General features: G+C 40.2%; 1 protein-coding gene across 2 annotated transcripts in view; it reads left to right on the top strand.

The window, feature by feature from the left end:
- The first annotated feature begins 566 nt into the window (after positions 1-566).
- Positions 567-20167, top strand: part of TMEM131 (transmembrane protein 131) — a 236664-nt gene continuing 217063 nt past the window's right edge. For both annotated transcript variants that reach the window (XM_037154320.2, XM_037154319.2), the window contains exon 1: positions 567-1259. In XM_037154320.2, coding sequence (XP_037010215.2) covers positions 1082-1259 — 178 coding nt within the window. In that variant the 5' untranslated portion in view covers positions 567-1081. The remainder of the gene's footprint in view (positions 1260-20167) is intronic.

The raw sequence follows: 20167 nt of genomic DNA, 5'->3' as shown, positions 1-20167 counted from the left end.
TCGAAGGAAATATTTGTATTTCCTTAAGACGTTTTACGTCTTAAGATCACCTCAAGACAAAATAAGCCAACAGGGCCACTGGACAGTTTTTCCAGAAAACCACCTGCCTCTCCCTCCAGGGTCACTACGGCTTTATATATACGCATAACAGTGAGCACAATCCAAAACCAAGAAAGTTCCAGTAAGCGTTCCTGAATACACTGGCTGGAGAATACAAAGTTGAACAGAGCAGGTCCCCTTCCCCCAGGAAACGCCACCAGGCACAGAATCAGGCACGGGGTATTCCCCAACGGCCTGGAAGGCGGAGATGCAACTACTCAGAGTCCCTGGAATGGATTTTCCGCGCTGAGTCTTGAGGTTGGTAGGCGCCCTCAATCTTTTGGAAAGTCACTGCAGTGCCAAAGATGCGGGAGCTAGTCCCCGCATCTAAGAAGCTACCGAACCTTTCTCAGTGCCCGCGGCCCCACCCCCACACCACGGCGGCTGCGCCGTGAGTCCCTCGAGTCTCCACGTGACCACAGTCACTGCCTCGTGAGGCGTGCGCCGCCATCATAAGTCCTGGCGGCCGATCCAGGTCTGCCTCCCTCCTCCCTCCTGCGGGACAGCGTGACGGGTTGGGGCTGTGCTGTCTCCGCTATCCCTGGCTGGTGAAGCCGTGGGCCTCCGAGAGCTGGGCCAGGAGTTCGGACCCACGGTGTCCCGGCTAACAGCTAGCCGGGGGGCCCCAGGTGACCGCACGGCGGAGGCGGTGCCCAGGGCCGTGCCCCGCCCCTCGCAGGCCAGCGTCCGGAACCCTGGGCCCGTGCCCGTGTTCAGAATGGCCGCCTGCCGTGTTTGACCCGCGGCCTCTCCGCTTCGATTCCTCGCTGGAAATGCCGAGGCTGCGACCGTGACTGACAGTCTCGCTCACACGCACTCACGGACCCAGACACAGCCGGAGCCCCAGTCCTGGGCCCGGAGCCGCTCTCGTCCCCGGCGTCGCTGCCCTAGACCGGACCACGGCTTCCGCGCCGCCACCGCCGCCTCCTCGCCGAGAAGGGCCGCGCCGTACTTCGAGCGCGGCGGCCCCCGGCCGGCAGGGATGGGAAAACGGGCCGGAGAAGCAGCAGGAGCGGCCGCGGTTTCCACCTTCGCCAGACCGGGTCTGGAGCCCGCGGCTGGCCGCGGCAGGGGCCTGCGGAGCGCGGCTGCCGCCCTCCTGGGAGCGCTTCACCTGGTAATGACCCTCGTCGTGGCCGCGGCGCGGGCCGAGAAGGAAGGTGGGTGTCACCGGCTGGCGTCTCCCCGGCCCCACACTGTCACCGCGTCCTCGCGGAGGCTGCTGCCGGGCTGTGACTGGGAGGCAGGGCCACGGCGCCAAGCTCGGTCCGGTAGAAGTCGCCGGTCGAGTCCCGTCCGGAGCCGCGAACTTGCCGTCCAGATGCCACCTCGCGGCTTTGGCCGCACCAAGTGGCTCTTGTCCGTGATTCCTTCCCCTTGTCCTCCCCCTTGTCTCCTGTCACTGCCATTTCAAAACTTCCTGACTTCTCGGATATTCTTGCCACTTTGCCCATTCTGTGACGGGGTGGGGGAGGGCATGTATTTAGACTTAATTGCTGTTAATAGGCAAATTTTGGGATACTTTCTTTTTTGGGTTGCGATTTTAATAACGGCGTGCAGACAGGGCTCACTTTAAAGTGTCGTAGTCAAAATAGCGAGACTAGTGGAAAGGTTTCAAAACCCAGCTTACATTTTACTTTGAATTTGTTCAAACATTTCTAGAAGAAGAATCTTGTTTCTTCAGTTTCCCTCTTCAGTATCGCTTTGCAGTGTTGAATGTTTAGCCAACAGTTCTCTATATGTATGTACAATACAGTTTTACTTAGCGTTCCAGTAAGCTATTGAAAGTCTGTTTACATTTTTTATTTTAACATATGTAATTGGGTGTCATTATCTTCAACATGAAAAACTTTAAACACAAATGCCAAGTTTCTAGTTTGCAAACCTTTATCTATAATTTACAGTTAAGGGCTGGTCCCTATTTTAAAAATCTCGTTAGTATTGTATAACTGTAAACTGGTGCTTTCACAGGATAATTTTGCCATTACTACCTGTTTTTGAGCCTAGGGAAGTGAGTCACAGAAGAAATCACTAAAAGTCAGTGCTTGTTAAAAACTAAGCAAAATATGTTAGTTTAGCTTTTGTTTCACATTGAACTGCCACTGCAAGAAAATTCGATGTGCCACTTTATGCTTTTTGTTGTTATTGAAAGCACCAGCAACTGTAAACCAAATTAATGTTAAAGTGCAAGTGTGCTTCGGATTACTGTTTCTTTATTTTTGTTCAAAACATTACATTTCCTCATTTCACACTCTAAGCAACCTTAGTCTGGGTTAACATAGATGGAAATTATTCAAAGAATCGCTATCTAGAGAAAGGAGTAATCAATAGATCCAAGTTTATTTCTAGAATAAAATACTAATGCTTTAGGACCAGTCAGGCCCCGGGTTGTGAGTTCATCATTGGTTACAGACCTGCAGTTAGTTGATTGTTCCTGTGTGTCCATGATGCCAGCACAGTCTGGCAAGTAGTTGGTGTCCAGTGAACCTAAAATAGTTACAATAATGTAATGGGCTTTTCTCCTTGAGTTCAAAGTCATCCTTGGCAGGTATTGCGTCCTTGCTTTTTTGTCACGTTGCTTACCATGCACAGTGGCAGGCACACAGTAGACATTTGTTTGAATGAATGATAGTCTTCCTGAGCCATCATTAGCACAGGGAAATAAAAGAATGAGTCTAGTAAAACATTAACTTTGTATTATCCTGCTGCTTATTTTTCCAAGAGCCATTTTATATGCTAATTATTTGTTTAGTTAAGGAAACAAATCCCTTGTTTGAGAAATGTGGACCTAAATTATATTTGCTAATTTTCCATTTGTGTAGTTTATTAAGTTTTAGTATACCTCTCTAATCCCCATAAATGTAAGGGTCAGGTGAGGAGAATGCTTGCCAGGGTATAAAGTTTGAAAAGATGTGGTTGAGTCAGTCAGTGGTCCTGGCACAGTGAGACACCTTTTGTGTCCATGTTGTATCTGTGTGAACTGTTTGTACAAATGAACTGTTCAAGATATTGATGGTGATTATATTAATGTAGAACATAGGCCTCTGCCCATCATGAACGGGTCTGGTTCATATTAAATATTCTTGAAGGTAGCTCCAGAAATCGGCTATGCTTTCAACCTTCCTGCTGATCAGATTCTAGTATTGTTTTTGTTTGAGTAGCAGGAGAAATGAGATTGATTTTTCTCACATGATTGTGATACCATGAGTTTGACAACTGACAGGACACAAACACAGCACTTGCCCCCGAAAGATGTTGAGTTTCAGCAAGTCTGGGCAAATTTTTAAAGGTAGTGAAGTTCAGTTTGTCCATAGATGCCTTAAAGATTCTTTTATGCTTATTTTAGTAACATAAACTAGTTTTCTTTTTCAAAGTTGAAATTCACCTGCAATTGTAATGATGATTTTTTGGGTATTTTGTAAGTTTGTATAGTTTTCCTCCACTGCAGAAGAATTTCACCAAAAAATCTTCAAAACATAATAAAACTCACTGTCTCCTAAAGAAAACCAGCAGAAACAGCTGGATTACCTAATGCAGTTTTTCATGTTTGGATTAGATGTTAATTTTTTTTAAAGTCAGACGTATGAGCCATTTCTTGTCTTAACATCCTATGTATCTTAACTGTATTTTAACATTTGCCTTTACATGGGGTTGTGTCAGAGAAAAGGGACTTGGAAAATGTTTTGGCTGTACTCTGCAGTTTGTAAGGACTTTGTAAGAGTTGCCAGAGGTAGAAGTTACTATAATTACTACAAATAACTTGTTTATTCTGGATTAGTATCAAGATTTTTCTTGAAGCTAAGATCTAGATATTGAGAATTGTGAGAGGAGAGAGAGAGAGAGAGTGTGTGTGTGTGTGTGTGTGTAATGAAAAATATATTAAAATATGTAGCAAAAATATGTATGTGTGTATACACTAAATGTATGGTTTTTAATAGTATTTTTGATTTACAAATCAGCTTATTATAACCAGCACGTAGGAACTTTAAAAAAAAGCATCATGCCATGTAATATAGTTATTCTTTTTCCAGCCCAGTAAAGAACTTTATATTTCTGATACAGAAGCTACCACTATATGCTAGACTTAATAACTCTTGCCAAAGTTTGGACAGCTTATTTTATGGTAAAAATTGCTCCACTGTCTTCTGGCCTCCATACTCATTTTTTTTAATTTTGTTTTTCAATTACAGTGGATATTCAGTATTATTTTAATTAGTTTCAGGTGCACAGAACAGTGGTTAGACAATCATAATTTACAAAGTGATCCTCCAATATTTCAAGTACCCTGTTGGTACCATACTTAGTTATTACAATATTATTGGCTGTATATTCTCACTGTTCTACTTTACATCCTGTTACTATTTTGTACAGTACTTCTGAAATGGGTTTTTGGAAGGCATGGTTGTCTTTTAATTTATGATATATAAAAAGGTCATTTTATTTGTCTATTAAATGGAAACTTGCGTAAGTTTCAGGAATGTGATTGTTTTTGTCTGCGACAATTTATATTTCAGTTTTGTTTTAAGCTGTATATGTGACAGCAGTGCAGGAGGAAGATACAAAGATGTTTTATCTACAGAGCCTGTGACTGAAGTGCTTGGAAATAAAGGCCAGAGGAAAGAGATAAAAACTTTATCTGAGGATGTAGAATTGATTAGGAGTAGTATTTACTTCTAACCAAATTACCGCTTTATATAAATGTAAGAATATTTTAAAAAGTGATTTTCTTAAGAGTGACCTGTTTTAATCCTTTGTGAGTAGAGTGGCTGCTCTAATTTAGGGTCTAGTAAATAAAACATCACTTCATTAATATTGCTTAAAGCAGTTCACTACTGCCAGAAGCCTTGGGATCCTGTAGTTGGAAACATTGTGTCCGCTCTCTTGCAGATGACTATTTCCTTAGCCTTGTAGGACTCAGAGACACCAGCTAAAAAGATCAGCTTTGGAAAGTAGATGTAGAAATTATCTAATATGTAGTCATCCAGAGTAGTAATAAGCCAAACTACTCTTGGGGGAAATGAAATCATTGATGGGTGCTTGATATTTAGAAATTCTCCTTCATCTGATTGTGACTTGAGCATTCTTATTGTCCTTGCCAGGTTGCCCAGAGGCTTGTTTTCTGTGCCTAAATTTTCCCTTGCCATCTGTTGTAAGCAGCATCAGACACTGTCGATAGCTGTGCCTTGGAACTTTTCTCCCATGGTTTCGATGACTTTGTACTTCTTGGTTATTATTGTGCCTTGTCAGTCACTGTTCTCTAGGTGTCATGTGGATATCTTCCTTCATTTGCATTTCTAGCCATCAACACACTGCACATTTCCAAAGCAGAATTATCATGCCACCTCCAGTTTCCCAGTTTTTAATGTTAATGCCATGATTGTCCTCTGCCACATTGGTTTCATTTTTTATTCTACCAGGCAACATCAATACCTGTTAGATATCTTGGTTGGCTCTCCCGAGTCCTCCTGCCTAGGGCACTGCAGCGGGCTCTCACCTCTCAACTTTCTCCATTTCTCTTCAGTCCTGCAATCTCTTCTGAATTTGCCTTGTCTTTGTCATTCATCTGAGCTTAATTGTGTATTGCCTTATTTAGCTACTTAAATTATTTTATGGGTGTCATTCTTTGCCCAGACTGGGATTTCCCTGTAGGGCAGAACATCTGTTAACATGAGCAGTTTATGCAGAGTGGGCATTCAGTTTTAAATGAAGGTTTGCTTAAAATGACTTTATTCTCTCCTTCTCAAACCCAAGACCTAAGTTGTGGGTCAAGAGTACATGTAAAACTGCGCTCAGATGCAGATGTTATTAGGAATTGTGCTATAATTAAATATATGGTGGCACCCCTTTTTTCTTCCCTGCATGTTCCTTTTCCTTATAACTAAAATGAGTATTAAACACCACATAAACCATCACTTTTTTTTAACTCTTGAATTTTAAGATTTCTATTCTATTCCATTGATCTGTTTTCTCTCTTATGCCTGTGCTGCACATTTTGATTATTGTAGCTTTGTTACATGTTTTGAAATCAGGAAGTGTGAGACCTCAAACTTTGTTCTCTTTCAAGATTGTTTTGGCTATTTGGTGTTCTTTGAGATTCCATATAGATTTTTCTATTTATGCAAGAAATGCTGTTGTAGTTTTGATAGGGATTGCGTTGCTTGTGAAGATTGCTTTGGGTAGTATAGACATATTAAGAGTACTGTTTTCCATTCCATGAACACAGGATGTCTTTATTGATTTGTGTCTTCTTTAGTTTGTTTTAGCAGTGTTTATAGTTTTCAGTGTACAAGTCTTCCACCTCCTTGGTTATTATATTTTCCTAGAAATTTTATTCTTTTTGATGCTATTGTAAATCAGACCTGCATTTTTTAACAAATGAGTTCTAGCATTGTATGGCACTAAAAATTGTGAACATGTAGTTTTTGATAAAAGTAGCATACTTTATTAGAGACTATAGGCCTGGCTCATGTAGCTCAGTGAGCTGAGTATGGGCCTGTGAATCAAAGGGTCCCTGGATCAATTCCCAGTCAGGGCACGTGCTTAGGTTGTGGGGCAGGTCCCCAGTAGGGGGTGTGAGAGAGGCAGCCACACATTGATGTTTCTCTTCCTCTCTTTTTCCTTCCCTTCCCCTCTCTCTAAAAATAAATAAATAAAATCTTAAAAAAAAAGAAACTATAAATTTTACATAAAATATTTCTTTAGATTATTTGCTTATAAAATTAAATATTTTAAGACTTCTTAAGTTCTAACATTTTATGACTTTTCTAAATCAGTTTTGACTGCAAAATGAGATGACAGTTTAACTTTGGTTCTTAACTAATTTTTTTTCTGTGTAGTTATAGTGTTAGATTTGGATCAAAGCATCTACTAGCAAAAACTGTCTTAGCAGTCAGTACAGGGTGAGAAATAGCCTATGCCAAATCTAGTGATATAAATTAATTAACAGTTTGCCTTCCATGGTATGTCAAGGGCCCTACTTGGGTATTTGATTAGAGGGCTTTGTTATGGACCACATGTCTCCTTGGACATTTTGGGCAGGACTAAACGTCCTGCAAGGAGATTTTCTTTTTTGGGAATGGTTAAATTAGATGCAGGATATTATCTAGGGAATTATTTGTGCTACAAAGGTTCTCTCAAAACTTAGCTGTGTTTATAAAGAGCTTTGAGATATGACTTAAGTTTGTCATTCCAAAAGTTATTTGGTGGAGCTGCATGTAAGAGCGTGCTTTTTCAAACTGCCACTTAAAAAAATGCTTCTCCAAATTGGTTACTTGGACTCATCTGAAGTATTGCTTCTTGATGGGGCATGAAGTAGCTGTTATCAATACCAAGGAGTATAATAATTTCTGTTTTCAGAGCCAGTGCAGTAGTCGCTGTGTTTTCCACTTAGGGGAGTTACTTTGTATTTATAGCTCACTGGGGCTTCTCTTGGGTTATGGCTGCAGAAGAAAATGAGTTACTGAGAATTGTGCTAAAGACAGAAATCATAGGAGAGAAGAAGCAGTTTAGATCTAATTATATTTAATCCTAGAGATTTTATAAATAGAAAATAATTTCTGAGTATCATCAGCCCCTTCCCAACCATGTCCAGGTTTATTTGTACTTACATAGGGTCTTGAACTTCTGGAGGTTAAGGACTAGGTCATATTCTTCTTGTCCCTCCCATTTTAAGGAGGGGTTCAGCACATTGAGTTCAATTTTGGTAGGAGAAGCAATTAAAGATGAACTAGAATAAGAAAAATATTTCTGGAATGATAACATTTATCCAAATTTTACTTTTTACCATTTCAGGAATATATTTTGTAGGCAATTATTGCCTATATTGGTAACACCTATAATTACCTTATGTGATCATGATGGCTAGTGTTTACCACATACTGCCTTCATATCGCTTGAACACTGACTGGGCTAATTGCTTTGCATGCCTTGTCTCATTTAATTCTCATATTAGCCCTACATGGGGTGACAGTCCTCCTTTCCTCACCCCCAAATCACTTGTTCTTGGCCACAATTCCTTTATGGCTGTCAGTACTGCTGGGAGGTGTGATAGTATAGTACACAATTTTAATCTCTAGTGAAATTAGATACTATACTATGTAACAGTTCTTCCTGTGCATACAACTTAGCATTTTCTTGTCTATCTTGTTTTTATTCCCTGTGAGCCCTAAAATTATTTTTGAAGAAACTTTAAAATTCCTTCTTGCTTTTCAGTTAGAATTGCATTAAAATGTTAGACAAATTTGGAACTCAATGACATCCTTAAAATGGATGTCAATCCAATTTGAACTATATAAAATCACCATGTTGTAGGTATAAAATGATTGAATAACAACTTAATATGTATGTTTATATGTATTATTGCATTGTCTGGATCTTTAGAACAATGTGAAATAAGATTGAATAAAAAGTGAGGTATCCTTATCTTTTTCCATTCTTCATAGGGTAATTAATACTGTCAGTGTTTCATTGTGATGTATGATTGTGGTGTGTAGTTGGTTGAGATAAAATATTTGTGATAATAGGAAATTTCTTGTGTATTTAAGAGTTTTAGTTTTAAGAGTAATTAGGGATAGATGTGATGTTTAGTAGATGAAATATCTCCTGGTCTTTTACTTTTAGCTATTGATTTAGGCTGTTTGAATTATAGCAGCAATTATCTTCAGTGAGTACCACTGAATTCTCTTGGTGAATTAAGCCATGTCTCTAACTCATCTGGGAAACCTGTTCATTGATGCCACTGGACACAGGCATCTAGCCACTAACAGGCCACTGTCTCACACTTCCATATGTTTGCTCCCTTTAGTGGATATGTTTATATCTACATATTGTGGGTGTTTTTTTAATGCAAAACTCTTAAGTTTTTTGAAATACTTTAGACATTGCCAAAAGTTATCAAGAGTTTTTGCAACAACAACAAAGTAGTTATAAGAATAAATTTAACAAAAAATGTGCAGTATTTGAAAAAAACTTGAAAACATTCCTGAAGGCAGAGGAGTATATTTGAATAGTGAAAAGACATTTCTTATGCATGGTAGGAGAATTCAACATTATAAAGATGTCAGTTCTCTCCAAGTTAACATTAATTTAATACCATGCAATTTAAAAATACCAGCGAAACTTTTATAGAGTTAGAAAAGTTGATGTTAAGGTTCACATGGAAAATTAAACATGTAGGAATGTTGGGAAAAGGCTGAAAAGTTATGAGGTATGAATAGCACAAGCAACTTACTAAAACATACTCTTAAGCCATTATATAATGAAAAGGCAAGGTATCGGTATACAAACAGATAAATAGAGCAGAATAGAAATTCCATAAATAGACCCAAGTACATGTGGTTTATGCTAATCACCTGCTTTCCTTCTGGGAGTCTGAGGTGTGCTGGGCAGAAGGTGCCTATGTGATCAGGCCCCAATTTAAATCCTTAGTTTCCTCTGTGTTAGTTTCCTTCTGCTGCTGTAGCAACATACTACAACTTCAGTGGCTTAAAACAACACAGATTTATTCTCTTACAGTTCTGAAGGCAGAATTCTAAAATCAGGGTATTGGCAGATATGTTCTTCCTAGAGGCTTCAGGGAAGGATCTGCTTTCTTGCTTTTTGGGTTTTGAAAACCACTGCATTCCTTGCCTTGTAGCCCCTTACTTACATCATTCCACTGTCTTGTTTTTTTTCAGCTTCTTTCTCTGATTTGTCACATTGCCTTCTGTCCCTCTCATCATCTGCCTCCCTCTTATGAAGACCACTGTGATTGCATGTTCTATGCCCCACAGTACATTATTATTTTTGTTTAAACTGCCCATGATTTTTTAAAAAAGATTTTAAAGAGATTTACATTGTGTGCTATAATTAACATGTACTTACCATTTCTGGTGATTTTCATTCTTTTGTATATTCATATTTCCACCTGGTATTTTCTTATGTTTGGAAGATTTCCTTTAATATTTCTTACAGCGTATATCTGCCAAGAAGGAATCATTTTTTATGGGTGAAAGCTGATTCCTTCTGCCAAGAAGGAATTGCTTTTATATGTGTGAAACAATCTTTATGTTGCCTTTGTTTTATTAGATATTTTTGCCAGGTATAGAACTATAGGTTGATATGTTTTAAATTTTTTAGTACTTTGGAGATGTTATCTTCACTGTCTTCTCCCTTACATTGTTTCCCATGAGAAATTTGATGTCACTATGTCATCTTTGAATTTGTCTCTCTATATGTAACATCTTTTTTTTATCCTTTAAAAAATTTTTTTATTTATTTATCTTTAGAAGAGAAGGGAAGGAGAGGAGAGAAATATCAATGTACGGTTGCTTCTGGTACATCCCCTGCTGGGAACTGGCCTGCAACCCAGGCATATGCCCTGATGGGGAATCGAACTGCAATCTTTTGGTTTGCAGGCCCGTGCTCAATCCACTGAGCTACACCAGCCAGGACATAATCCTTTTAAGATTTTCTGGTTTTTACTCATTTTGAGCAGTTTGATTTGGTGCCTTTTGATATAGTTCTTTTTTCATGTTTTTTGTTTAGGGTTTATTGAATTTCTTGGATCTATGAATTTATATTTTTCATAAAGTTTAGAAAATTTTCAGCTATTATTTCTTTAAATATTTTTCCGGTGGTTCTCTCCCCAGCTCCAGTTTGGATGCTGCATTTGTTCATGTATTAGGCAGCTTGTAGTTACTCTTAATAGTTCACTGTACTATTTGGTTTTTGCAATTTTCATCTGTGCATTTCATTTCATTTCATATAGGTTCTATTGCTTTGCCTTCAGATTTCTTAATCTTTTCTTTTGTGATATCTAATCTACCGTTAATTTCATTCAAGGTTTTTATTTCATCTCACAGATTATAGTTTTTCTAGAAGTATGATTTCAGTCTTTTTTATATCTTTTATTAATTTTTTTAACATATGGAACACATTTATAATACCTTTTTATTGTCATATGAGCTAATTTTAACATCTTGCTGATTCTGAGTTGGTTTCAATTGAGTATTCTCCTCATGTATTCTTACCTTTTCTTCTTTATTTTTTTTTCCTCTTACCGAATCTAGAAAGAGGGGAAGGGAAATGGAAGGAGAGGAAGAGAACCATCTATGTGAGATAGAAGCATTGGTCAGTTGCTTGCACACACCCCAACCAGAGACAACCTGCAAACCAGGCATGTATGTGCTCTGACCAGAAATTGAACCAGCGATCTTTTGGTTTGCAGGACAGCACCCAACCAACTCAGCCACACTGGCCAGGGCTTTCTTATCTTTTTGTATGTTTACTAGTCTTTAATTGGATGCCAGACATCGTGAATTTTACTTTGTTAGATGCTATATTTTTGTATTCCAAAAATACTGTTGAGCTTTCATTTAAGATGCAGTTAAGTTACTTGAAAACAGTTTGATCTTTTTTGAATCTTGCTTTTAAGATTTGTTATGTGAGTATGGACCAGTGCTCAATAGGACTAATTGTTCCCCAGAGCTAAAGCAAGACCTTGTGAATACTCTATCCAAAATCCAAGTTTGACTGGTGGGAACAGGCTCTATGTGAGCCTGGCTATGTGCGAATACCAGTTACTGTCCTTCTTAATCTTTTTCAACAGTTCTTTCCCAAGCCAAGGTAGTTAACCATATGTGCTGATCACTATCTAATATCCAGGATTGTCTGTGTGGCTCTCTTTTTCTGGTATCCTGTCCTCTGTTCTCTCACTGCCTTGGTTTCCTCTCGGCTCACAGCTCTGTATCATCAATTCAGAGACTCCACCAGGCTCCATCACAGTTTCCTCTCCTTGCACTCTCACCTAATAACTCAAGGCAGTAAACTGGGGAAATCATAGGGCTCACCTTATTTGTTTCCCATCTTTTAGGGAGTGTTGTCCTTTACTGACTATTTAGGGTCTGAAAACTATCACTTATTTGTTTTGTCTGATTGTTTCATTGTTTCAAGTGGGAAGGTACATAGAGTCTCTGTTACTCCATTGTGCCCAGGAGCAGAAATTTAGATACCTGTATCAGTTATTCTTCAGTATGGCCAGTGTTGTTACTTTCAGGTATTATTTGCAAACATCTTGCTACAGAACAATTTTGGTAATTAATATTAGGTAAGATGGTTTATTTATTTCCTGTTGCTACTGTAACAAACAAACTTAATGGCTTAAAAACATCACTGATTTACTGTGTTACAGTTCTGGAGAACATTTTAGAAGTCTGAAATGAATTCCAAGAACTAAATCAGGGGCTGGAATGGCTGTGTCCATTTGGTAGGCTCTAGGGGAAAATGTTTGAAAAGACTTTTCAAGCTTGTAGAGGCCTCTCACATTCCTTGGCTTGTGGCCCCTTCCTCCATTTTCAAAGCCAGCAACATCTGGCCAAGTTCTTACACAGCCATCTTGCTGGTCCTCCCTTTTCTGCTTCTTTCCTCCACTTTTAAGGATACTGAGCCCATGAAGGTAATCCAGAATAATCTCTTAAAGTCAGCTGATTATAATCTTAATTCCATCTGCAATTCTAATTCCCTTTTGCCTGGTGAACTAACATATTCACAGATTCCTAAGATTAGGACATGGACATCTAGGGGGTGGAGGGAGATCTTTTTGCTTGGCACAGGTAAATGGCTTTCACCACCCTTCTACTCAGACACTTGTCGTTCTTCCTGCAGTGAAGAAAAACGATCTTTTAAGGATTTTGTTTTAAACCTACACACATTAAAAATATTAGAAATAATGAACTCTGTAAACCTATACTTTTAAGAAACATGGTATTATAGCTTAACTCTCAAACATAATATATGGAGGTAGTTTGGTTTCATTATGGAGATAGATGCAATTCTGATGTTAATTGTTATGGATTACTTTACAGAATTGTGATTTGAGAATTTTCAGCCCATTGTTATCTGGCAGTCTATAGAAACTACTCAAGTTTATGTTAGGTAACCAAGGTGGCTAGGAAAGGACCAGGATCCAAAAAGGTCCAATTAAGGGTTTTTACTTAAGGAAGGACACTGCAATCAGTTGGGCTGAGTCCAACCAGACTACAGTGGCAAGAGAAAAGGTAGAAGGGTTTTTAAGGGTGTGTAGTAGACCCCTGGGGAGTGTGGGTCCCCCTGCTGAACTGCCCCAGGTGTCCTGGGTATAGGTGTTTGCAAGACAAAACAGTGTCCTGTGATCAGGGATGGTAGACAGGGTAACAGAAAGTCCAGGAGATTTGTGAGCCTTTTTTCTGAGGAAAAGTTTGAGGGAGAAAGGAGGGGCAGTGAGGATTCAACTGGTTTCCAGCAGGATGCCTATGACTATGCCTCAGTTGCTTCTGATAATGGGGAATCTCATGGTCAGGTATATAGCTGGCATGCCTTCTTTGTTCCAGCTTAGGAGGTGGCTTAGATCCTCTGTGTCCCAGAACATTGTAACAGTTTGTGAAGTTGATTTATTGCTACAAATGTAATTTTAGGTAGGTGTCAATATACCTTATATTTCAATAATTTTTCCTCTTAAAATCATATAATAGTGTCTTCCCCTCCCTCACTTATCACAGTTACCTCTACCTTCTTATGTGCTTTGTCACTCCTTTTGTCACAAGGAGTAGGTGGTCACTCCTTGTATGTGTTTTTTTCCTGTCACGCCTTCAGTAGTGTCTACTCACATATGTCAGCAATTTCAGTGTTCTTTGATAAGTGTCAGTGTTGTAGACCCATGATTTTTCTCCCTGTCCTTTACCCATAATTCTTTGAGAAGGGTTGTGTGTACTTAATATTGATAGAATAACATGTACAACAGCTCTGAGTGATTTTCACATTGCCTTCCATAGCTGCCTTTCTATTGTATTTGACTCCCACCCTCCTCATGTGTCTAAGTGGCAGCAGAATTCTTAGGAATTATTCAATACAGTATTTCCTCATACTATTTAAGCCAGAAGTCTGTACAAAATGAATAATAATGCAAAATGGTAATGCAGATTTTAATCACTGCCCCCCCTCCCCCGCAACACACACACACATTACACAAAACAAACCAGGCTTTTATATCTGAAAGCACAGTTGAAGATCAGTAGGGCCAGTTTTAGGCCACACAGACAAGCCAGTGGAATTTGTTATAAATTCTCCTGCTTTTCTGGCACACCCCACCCCTACCCAGGTGAAAGTGCATTGGATGTGCCCAGCATGGCAGTCAGGTAAGAAGTTGGCCAAAGCAGTCAACACTTTGTCCCTGTTGCAGGAAGAGGCCCCAGGATGTCACGCTTCTCTGGCCACATTTCTGCGACCTGGACTGATTGGCTGAGCACCTCTTTTTCCACTTGGCTGGTCTCTGCCTGGGGTCTGGTGCCTAGTAAATAGACAAGGTCAAGGCTTTGTAGATGGATGACTTTTCTTCACATACTAGTTTATCATTTACTAGGTGTATATGCCCTTGGGACAAATTATTTGTGGACTTTTCTAGCTATAAAATTGGGCATCCGTGTGTTTAATAGAGTTGTTCAACACTTTATATGTATAACCAAATGTTAGTTTTTGATACCTTTTTTTCTGTGAGCTTTTTTGGGGGACTTTCTAAGGCTGTGCCTTAGAAAACTGGCTTGGGTGGTGAGTCAGGGAAGGGGTCTAATCTGCCAGTGATAGCAGCCAGGGTACCAGGTCTCTGTCTTAGACATGCAAAGATAAGTAGAAGCTGCTGGAAGTCACTCTTGCTTTATGTGGTATACTTTCTGAAGATTTATGTTTTGTCTCAGTATCTCCCTGCTGAGGGTGAAATTTGTTCTCAGATGCCTCAGGGAGAGATAGGAGTGCTCACTACTAACCTGCATTATGCCTGGTAACAAACACTCGGTAAATCTGTCTCTATATCTTCCCATCCCTTTCACCCAGGGAAAGAAACTGTGTCTGGAGCTTTTGTCTGTTGGGTTAGCCCTTAATACCCTCCTGCTCCCTAGGAGGCATTTGCTTGGGGGCAAGGGAAGTCTAAGGGTGCACCCCAAAGAGGTAGTCATTCCTTTAAGGTGTTGTATTTTATTTTAATAATATATGCAAATTTTGCATTTTATTCCATGCCGATTTCACTCAGAAACCAATATTTCCTCGGTGGATCCCCCTGGAAGAAACCCTGAGGGTTTCCTACTTCTAGTTCACAGGGCACATTCCTGGAAACCGTTCTTCACTGATTTCAGCAGCATTATTGCAGTCATTCTCAATCAGCAGGGAGGATGCAATGGAACGACGCCAGGGTCTTTGTATGCCAAGGGGTCCCTGCACAATTCAGCATCAGAAAAGTTGTTGTGAAAGGCAGTGAGGGGAAGTTAGAGAGCTGGATGATTTTGAATTACTTACGGAAGCACCAGGTAGTCCAGTGTTGTCCACAGGCCCCTTTGGGAGTGGGAGCACAGGGTGGGGACCAGCTCCTTGTGGGAGAAAATGTTAGGCTTTCATTTCATGGTTCTGTTTCTGTAGATTCCTACTGCATCCATTTTGTTTTTTATTTTATCTGAGTGGTTTGTCTACAGATATTATGAATAATCTTCACCAGATGAATGTGTAGATAATGTTTCTGAATCACTGCAAAATGAGTGCTCCAAGACCAGGAATAAAAACAGCCTTGGTAGAGGTAGCACAGAAAGGTACGTTCGAGGATATCAGAGAAGGCTGAAAGTGTCATTAGATTCTGAAAAGGAAATTTTTTCAAAAACATAAGGTGGGCATTTGGGTGTCTGCAGACAGGGGAGGAAGTAACAGGCTAGCAGAGAGAGTCTGTCGGAAGGAGTTGGGTGGATTGGGAGTGGGGGGGGGGGCAGGGAGGAAAGGGAGAAAGACCTAAACCAGGTGAGCTAGGCCTAGGGCATGGAGGAAATTGCTGATAAAACAATTGTGTTTTTAAACCTTCACACCCACTCCCAAAGTATCTTTAAGGCTCTGGCCTTAAGATTTGCACTGTGTACTGGGTGATTTTTGTACAGTTGAAAATAAAAGTCTTACACCTGCTGGATAGTACTAACACATCATCAGATTGTACTTTAGTGAGTTAAGTCAAATAATTAACTAACATAAGTGATGTTGTATCTTCTAAGCCAGGAGTCCCCAACCTTTAGGCCGCTGACAAGTACCACTCTGGGCTTGTCAGGAACTAGGCTGCGCAGCAGGAGGTGAGCTTCAATGTAATGTACTTGAATCACCCCCCAAACCATCCACCTCCCCCATCCTTGGAAAAATTGTCTTCTGTGAAACCAGTCTCCAGTGCCAAAAAGGTTGGGGACTGTTGCTCTAACACTGTGCCTTAGAAAACTAGCTTGGGTGGTGAGTCAGGGAAGGGGTCTAATCCACCAGTGATAGCAGCCAGGGTACCAGGTCTCTGTTTAGACATGCAAAGATAAGTGGAAGCTGCTGGAAGTCACTCTTGCTTTATGTGGTATACTTTCTGAAGATTTATGTTTTGTCTCAGTATCTCCCTGCTGAGGGTGAAATTTGTTCTCAGATGCCTCAGGGGGAGATAGGAGTGCTCACTACTAACCTGCATTATGCCTGGTAACAAGTGCTCGGTAAATCTTGACTCCATTGGAAATTGAATGACACACCATCAGGCTGGTTCATGACCATCTCTGTTTTTACCTCAGAACTTTGTGTTGCTTTCTTAAACTCTTAATATTTAAAACATTAAAACACCACATTGATTGTTTTATTAAAACATAGACCCTCTGAGCCCTAAGAACTGATATCCTAAGAACGGTGGTGTGACTATCTGGTAGTCACACCTCAGTTCTTATTTGGTCACCAGAGAAGGCTAAACACTGGCAAGTTAATTCATTAATTTTTATTCACTAGGCCTTATGTCCTAGCCTGTATCTGCAAGATAAAGGCACAGTTGTGGCCTTGCAGGAGTCTCCAGTACAGCCGGGGAAGCAGGCCTGCAGACAGACACTGAGTTACAGGTTATGGTGGTTGCCAAATTGTGGACAGGGCTCTCTGTGTATTAGAGGTTTGGGGAGCAGAAGACCTTAGCTGGTAGCAGTGAGAAGACATTCACTGTGATCCAGTCAGTGTACAGATTTCTTCCCAAGACCATTTCAAAATGTTTAGATTTCAATAAAGCCTTTGGGGTCCATAAGTAAGGAAGTACATACATTTGTAAACTGAGTTAGCTCAGAGTAAGTAACCCATTTGGGGGTCTTAGTCTTGACATTCTATCTTTATTATGATGTGTTTTAAAAGGGAGTTTGAATTACTTTTTACTCCTCTCATCCTCCTACTTTAAAAAGAAGCAAAACCCTAAAAAATGGTGTGAGACATCCCAGGAAGATATTTTATGTGAGAAGACAGTGTGGTTTGATGAAAAGAAAAGCTCTGAGGCACTCATACTTGCTCTGTGACCTTGAATAAGTTACTTGTTTTCTCTTGGACTAAAGGAGAATAAAATATTTTATGCAGTGTTGAGTTTAAACTTTTGTTTCCAGAGTGCTTAATCCGTCTGCCATCATCTTTTCTCCTTCAGCATCAACTCCCTTGAAAAATTTCCCATTGTAAGCTTGAATTAGTGTACAATTTTTAATTATAGGCAATTTATTAATTACCTATTAAAATTCCTTATTTTCGTGTGATCTTTATGCTTTGAACTTATTTCCTTCTCCTTTCTGCAGATTGTACCCAGGGAATTTAAATAAATGGAACCCTCTCAAACCTTCCATTTTATAGGCACATATGAGTAAATTTAACACTGTGCTGTTTTTTTAAAGAATATTTTATTGATTATGCTATTACAGGGTCCCATTATTTTCTCCGCTTTATTCCCCTTTACCCTGCACACCACTTCCTACCAGCATTTGCCCCTCCACGTCCCACTCGCTTCCCTTAGTTCATGTCCATGGGTCTTACATGTAAGTTCTTTGGCTTCTCCATTTCCTATACTATTCTTAACCTCCTCTGTCTATTTCGTACCTACCAGTTATGCTTCTTATTCTGTGTACTTTTTCCCCCAGTCTCCCTCCTCCCCCTCTCCACAGATAACCATCCATGTAATCTTTATTTCTGTGATTTTGAAACTGAAAAAGACACCAGAGTTCAGGCTGCCTATCACTACCAAACCCAATAAGCAATGACAGCGATTGAATCTTCATGGGCGCTTTATTCAGATGGCTGGCGATCTGAGAAGATGGTGGTTTAGTACCCTAACTATCTTCCCTTCTCTTTCCAAGCTTCTCTTTCCAAGCCAAGGTTTTTATAGCAGGAAATAAACAAGGTGCTGTGAGGGTTTTTTAAATTCAGGGAGGGTCAGATAGAAGAAACTGCAACATTCCTGTCCTGGGCAGGTTAGCTATCACAGGGGCAGGTGGTCGTTTGCCCCTCCCTGAAACACAGTGGTCTAGATGACTCCACTTGTCCCCAGGTCGTCATCTTTAGCAGTGCCCAGGAGGTTGGCTATTTTCCCAGGAGCCAGGATGGGCTTTATCTGTAGTTTCTGAAACAAAAGCTTTAACATATACATTACTTGCTAAGCTTATAACTTTTTACCTTAAATTAAAACTTTTCCAACTTTTGAGTTCCTTATCAGTTCTGTTCCTGTTCTAGTTGTTTGCTTAGTTTGTTTTTGTCTTTGTTTTAGGTTCCGTTGTTGACAGTTACGAGTTTGTTGTTGAAAGGTTTTCTTAGGCTCCGCTGAGAAAGAAATGCCAATCAGCCACAAAGTCAGGCAATAAAGAGCTTTATTGGGGTTTGCGCGCCTGGGCAAGGTTACCCAGTCTGCAGAATAGGGTCAGGGAAGTCGCCCCCAAGCAGGGAATATGGCGGGGTTTTATTTTGGTTGGCTCTCTTCATGGGAGCTGGGGATTGGTCCCCATTGAACAAAGCAGCAGTATATCATTGGTGGCTCAGGTTGCTATGCAGATATCCGTTTTGGCAAAGCCCACCGTTTTGGCTCTCTGGTTTGACATCAGCCATCTGTTCCGGGTTGTAGTTCAGCCACCATTTTCTACTACCCTGCCCATCCTGACAGTTGTCATTTTACTGTTCATAGTTTTGATATTTTTCTTGGATAAGTCCCATTAATATTTCCTATAATAAGGGCTTGGTGATGATGAACTCCTTTAACTTGACTTTATCTGGGAAGCATTTTATCTGCCCTTCCATTCTAAATGATAGCATTGCTGGATAGAGTAATTTAGGATGTAGGTCCTTGCCTTTCATAACTTTGAAAACTTCTTTCCAGCCCCTTCTCGCCTGTAAGGTTTCTTTTGAGAAGTCAGCTGATAGTCTTACGGGCACTCCCTTGTAGATAACTGTCTCCTTTTCTCTCACTGCTTTTAAGATTCTCTCCTGATCTTTATTCTTGGGTAATGTAATTATGATGTGTATGCTTCCTTGGGTCCAACTTCTTTGGGAATCTCTGAGCTTCTTGGACTTCCTGGAAGTCTATTTCCTTTGCCAGATTGGAAAAGTTCTGCTTCATTATGTTTTCAGTTTCTTGGTCTTCCTCCTCTTCTTCTTCTGCAACCCCTTAGATTCGGATGTTAGAACGTTCAAAGTTGTCCCAGAGGTTCCTAAGCCTCTCCTCATTTTTTTTTTTTTTTGAATTCTTGCTTCTTCATTCTGTTCTGATTGAATGTTTATTTCTTCCTTCTGCAAATCATTGATTTGAGTCTTGGTTTTCTTCCCTTTACTATTAGTTCCCTGTATATTTTTCTTTATTTCACTTTTCATAGCCTTCACCTTTTCCTCTATTTTGTGACCATACTCAAACATTTCTGTGAGCATCTTAATTACCAGTGTTTTTAATTTTGCATATGATAGGTTGGCTGTCTCTTCATCGCTTAGTTCTTGTTTTTGGAGTTTTGATCTGTTCTTTCATTTAGGCCATATTTCTTTGTCTGGGCACACCTGTTATGTTGTAAGGGGTGGAGCCTTAGGTATTCACCAGGGCAAGACAACCTATGCTCCTGTGTGGTGGCACTCTATGTGGGGGAGGGGTCAGAGAGGGAACAGTGCCTCTTGCTCTGCTGTCCTCCAGCTTTCAGTCACTCCCCCCACTACCCACAAGCAAATTAGGCCTTTCTGGTGCTGATTCCTGAGTGGGAGGACTTGTGTACATTCTAGGACACTGCGGGTCTCCAACAAA

This window comes from Artibeus jamaicensis, unplaced genomic scaffold (genome assembly GCF_021234435.1).
Source record: "Artibeus jamaicensis isolate MK-2021 breed Jamaican fruit bat unplaced genomic scaffold, CSHL_Jam_final contig_384, whole genome shotgun sequence".
Classification (NCBI taxonomy): domain Eukaryota; kingdom Metazoa; phylum Chordata; class Mammalia; order Chiroptera; family Phyllostomidae; genus Artibeus; species Artibeus jamaicensis.
Note: the sequence above shows the minus strand (reverse complement) of the source record. Positions and strands in the feature narration are given on the sequence as shown.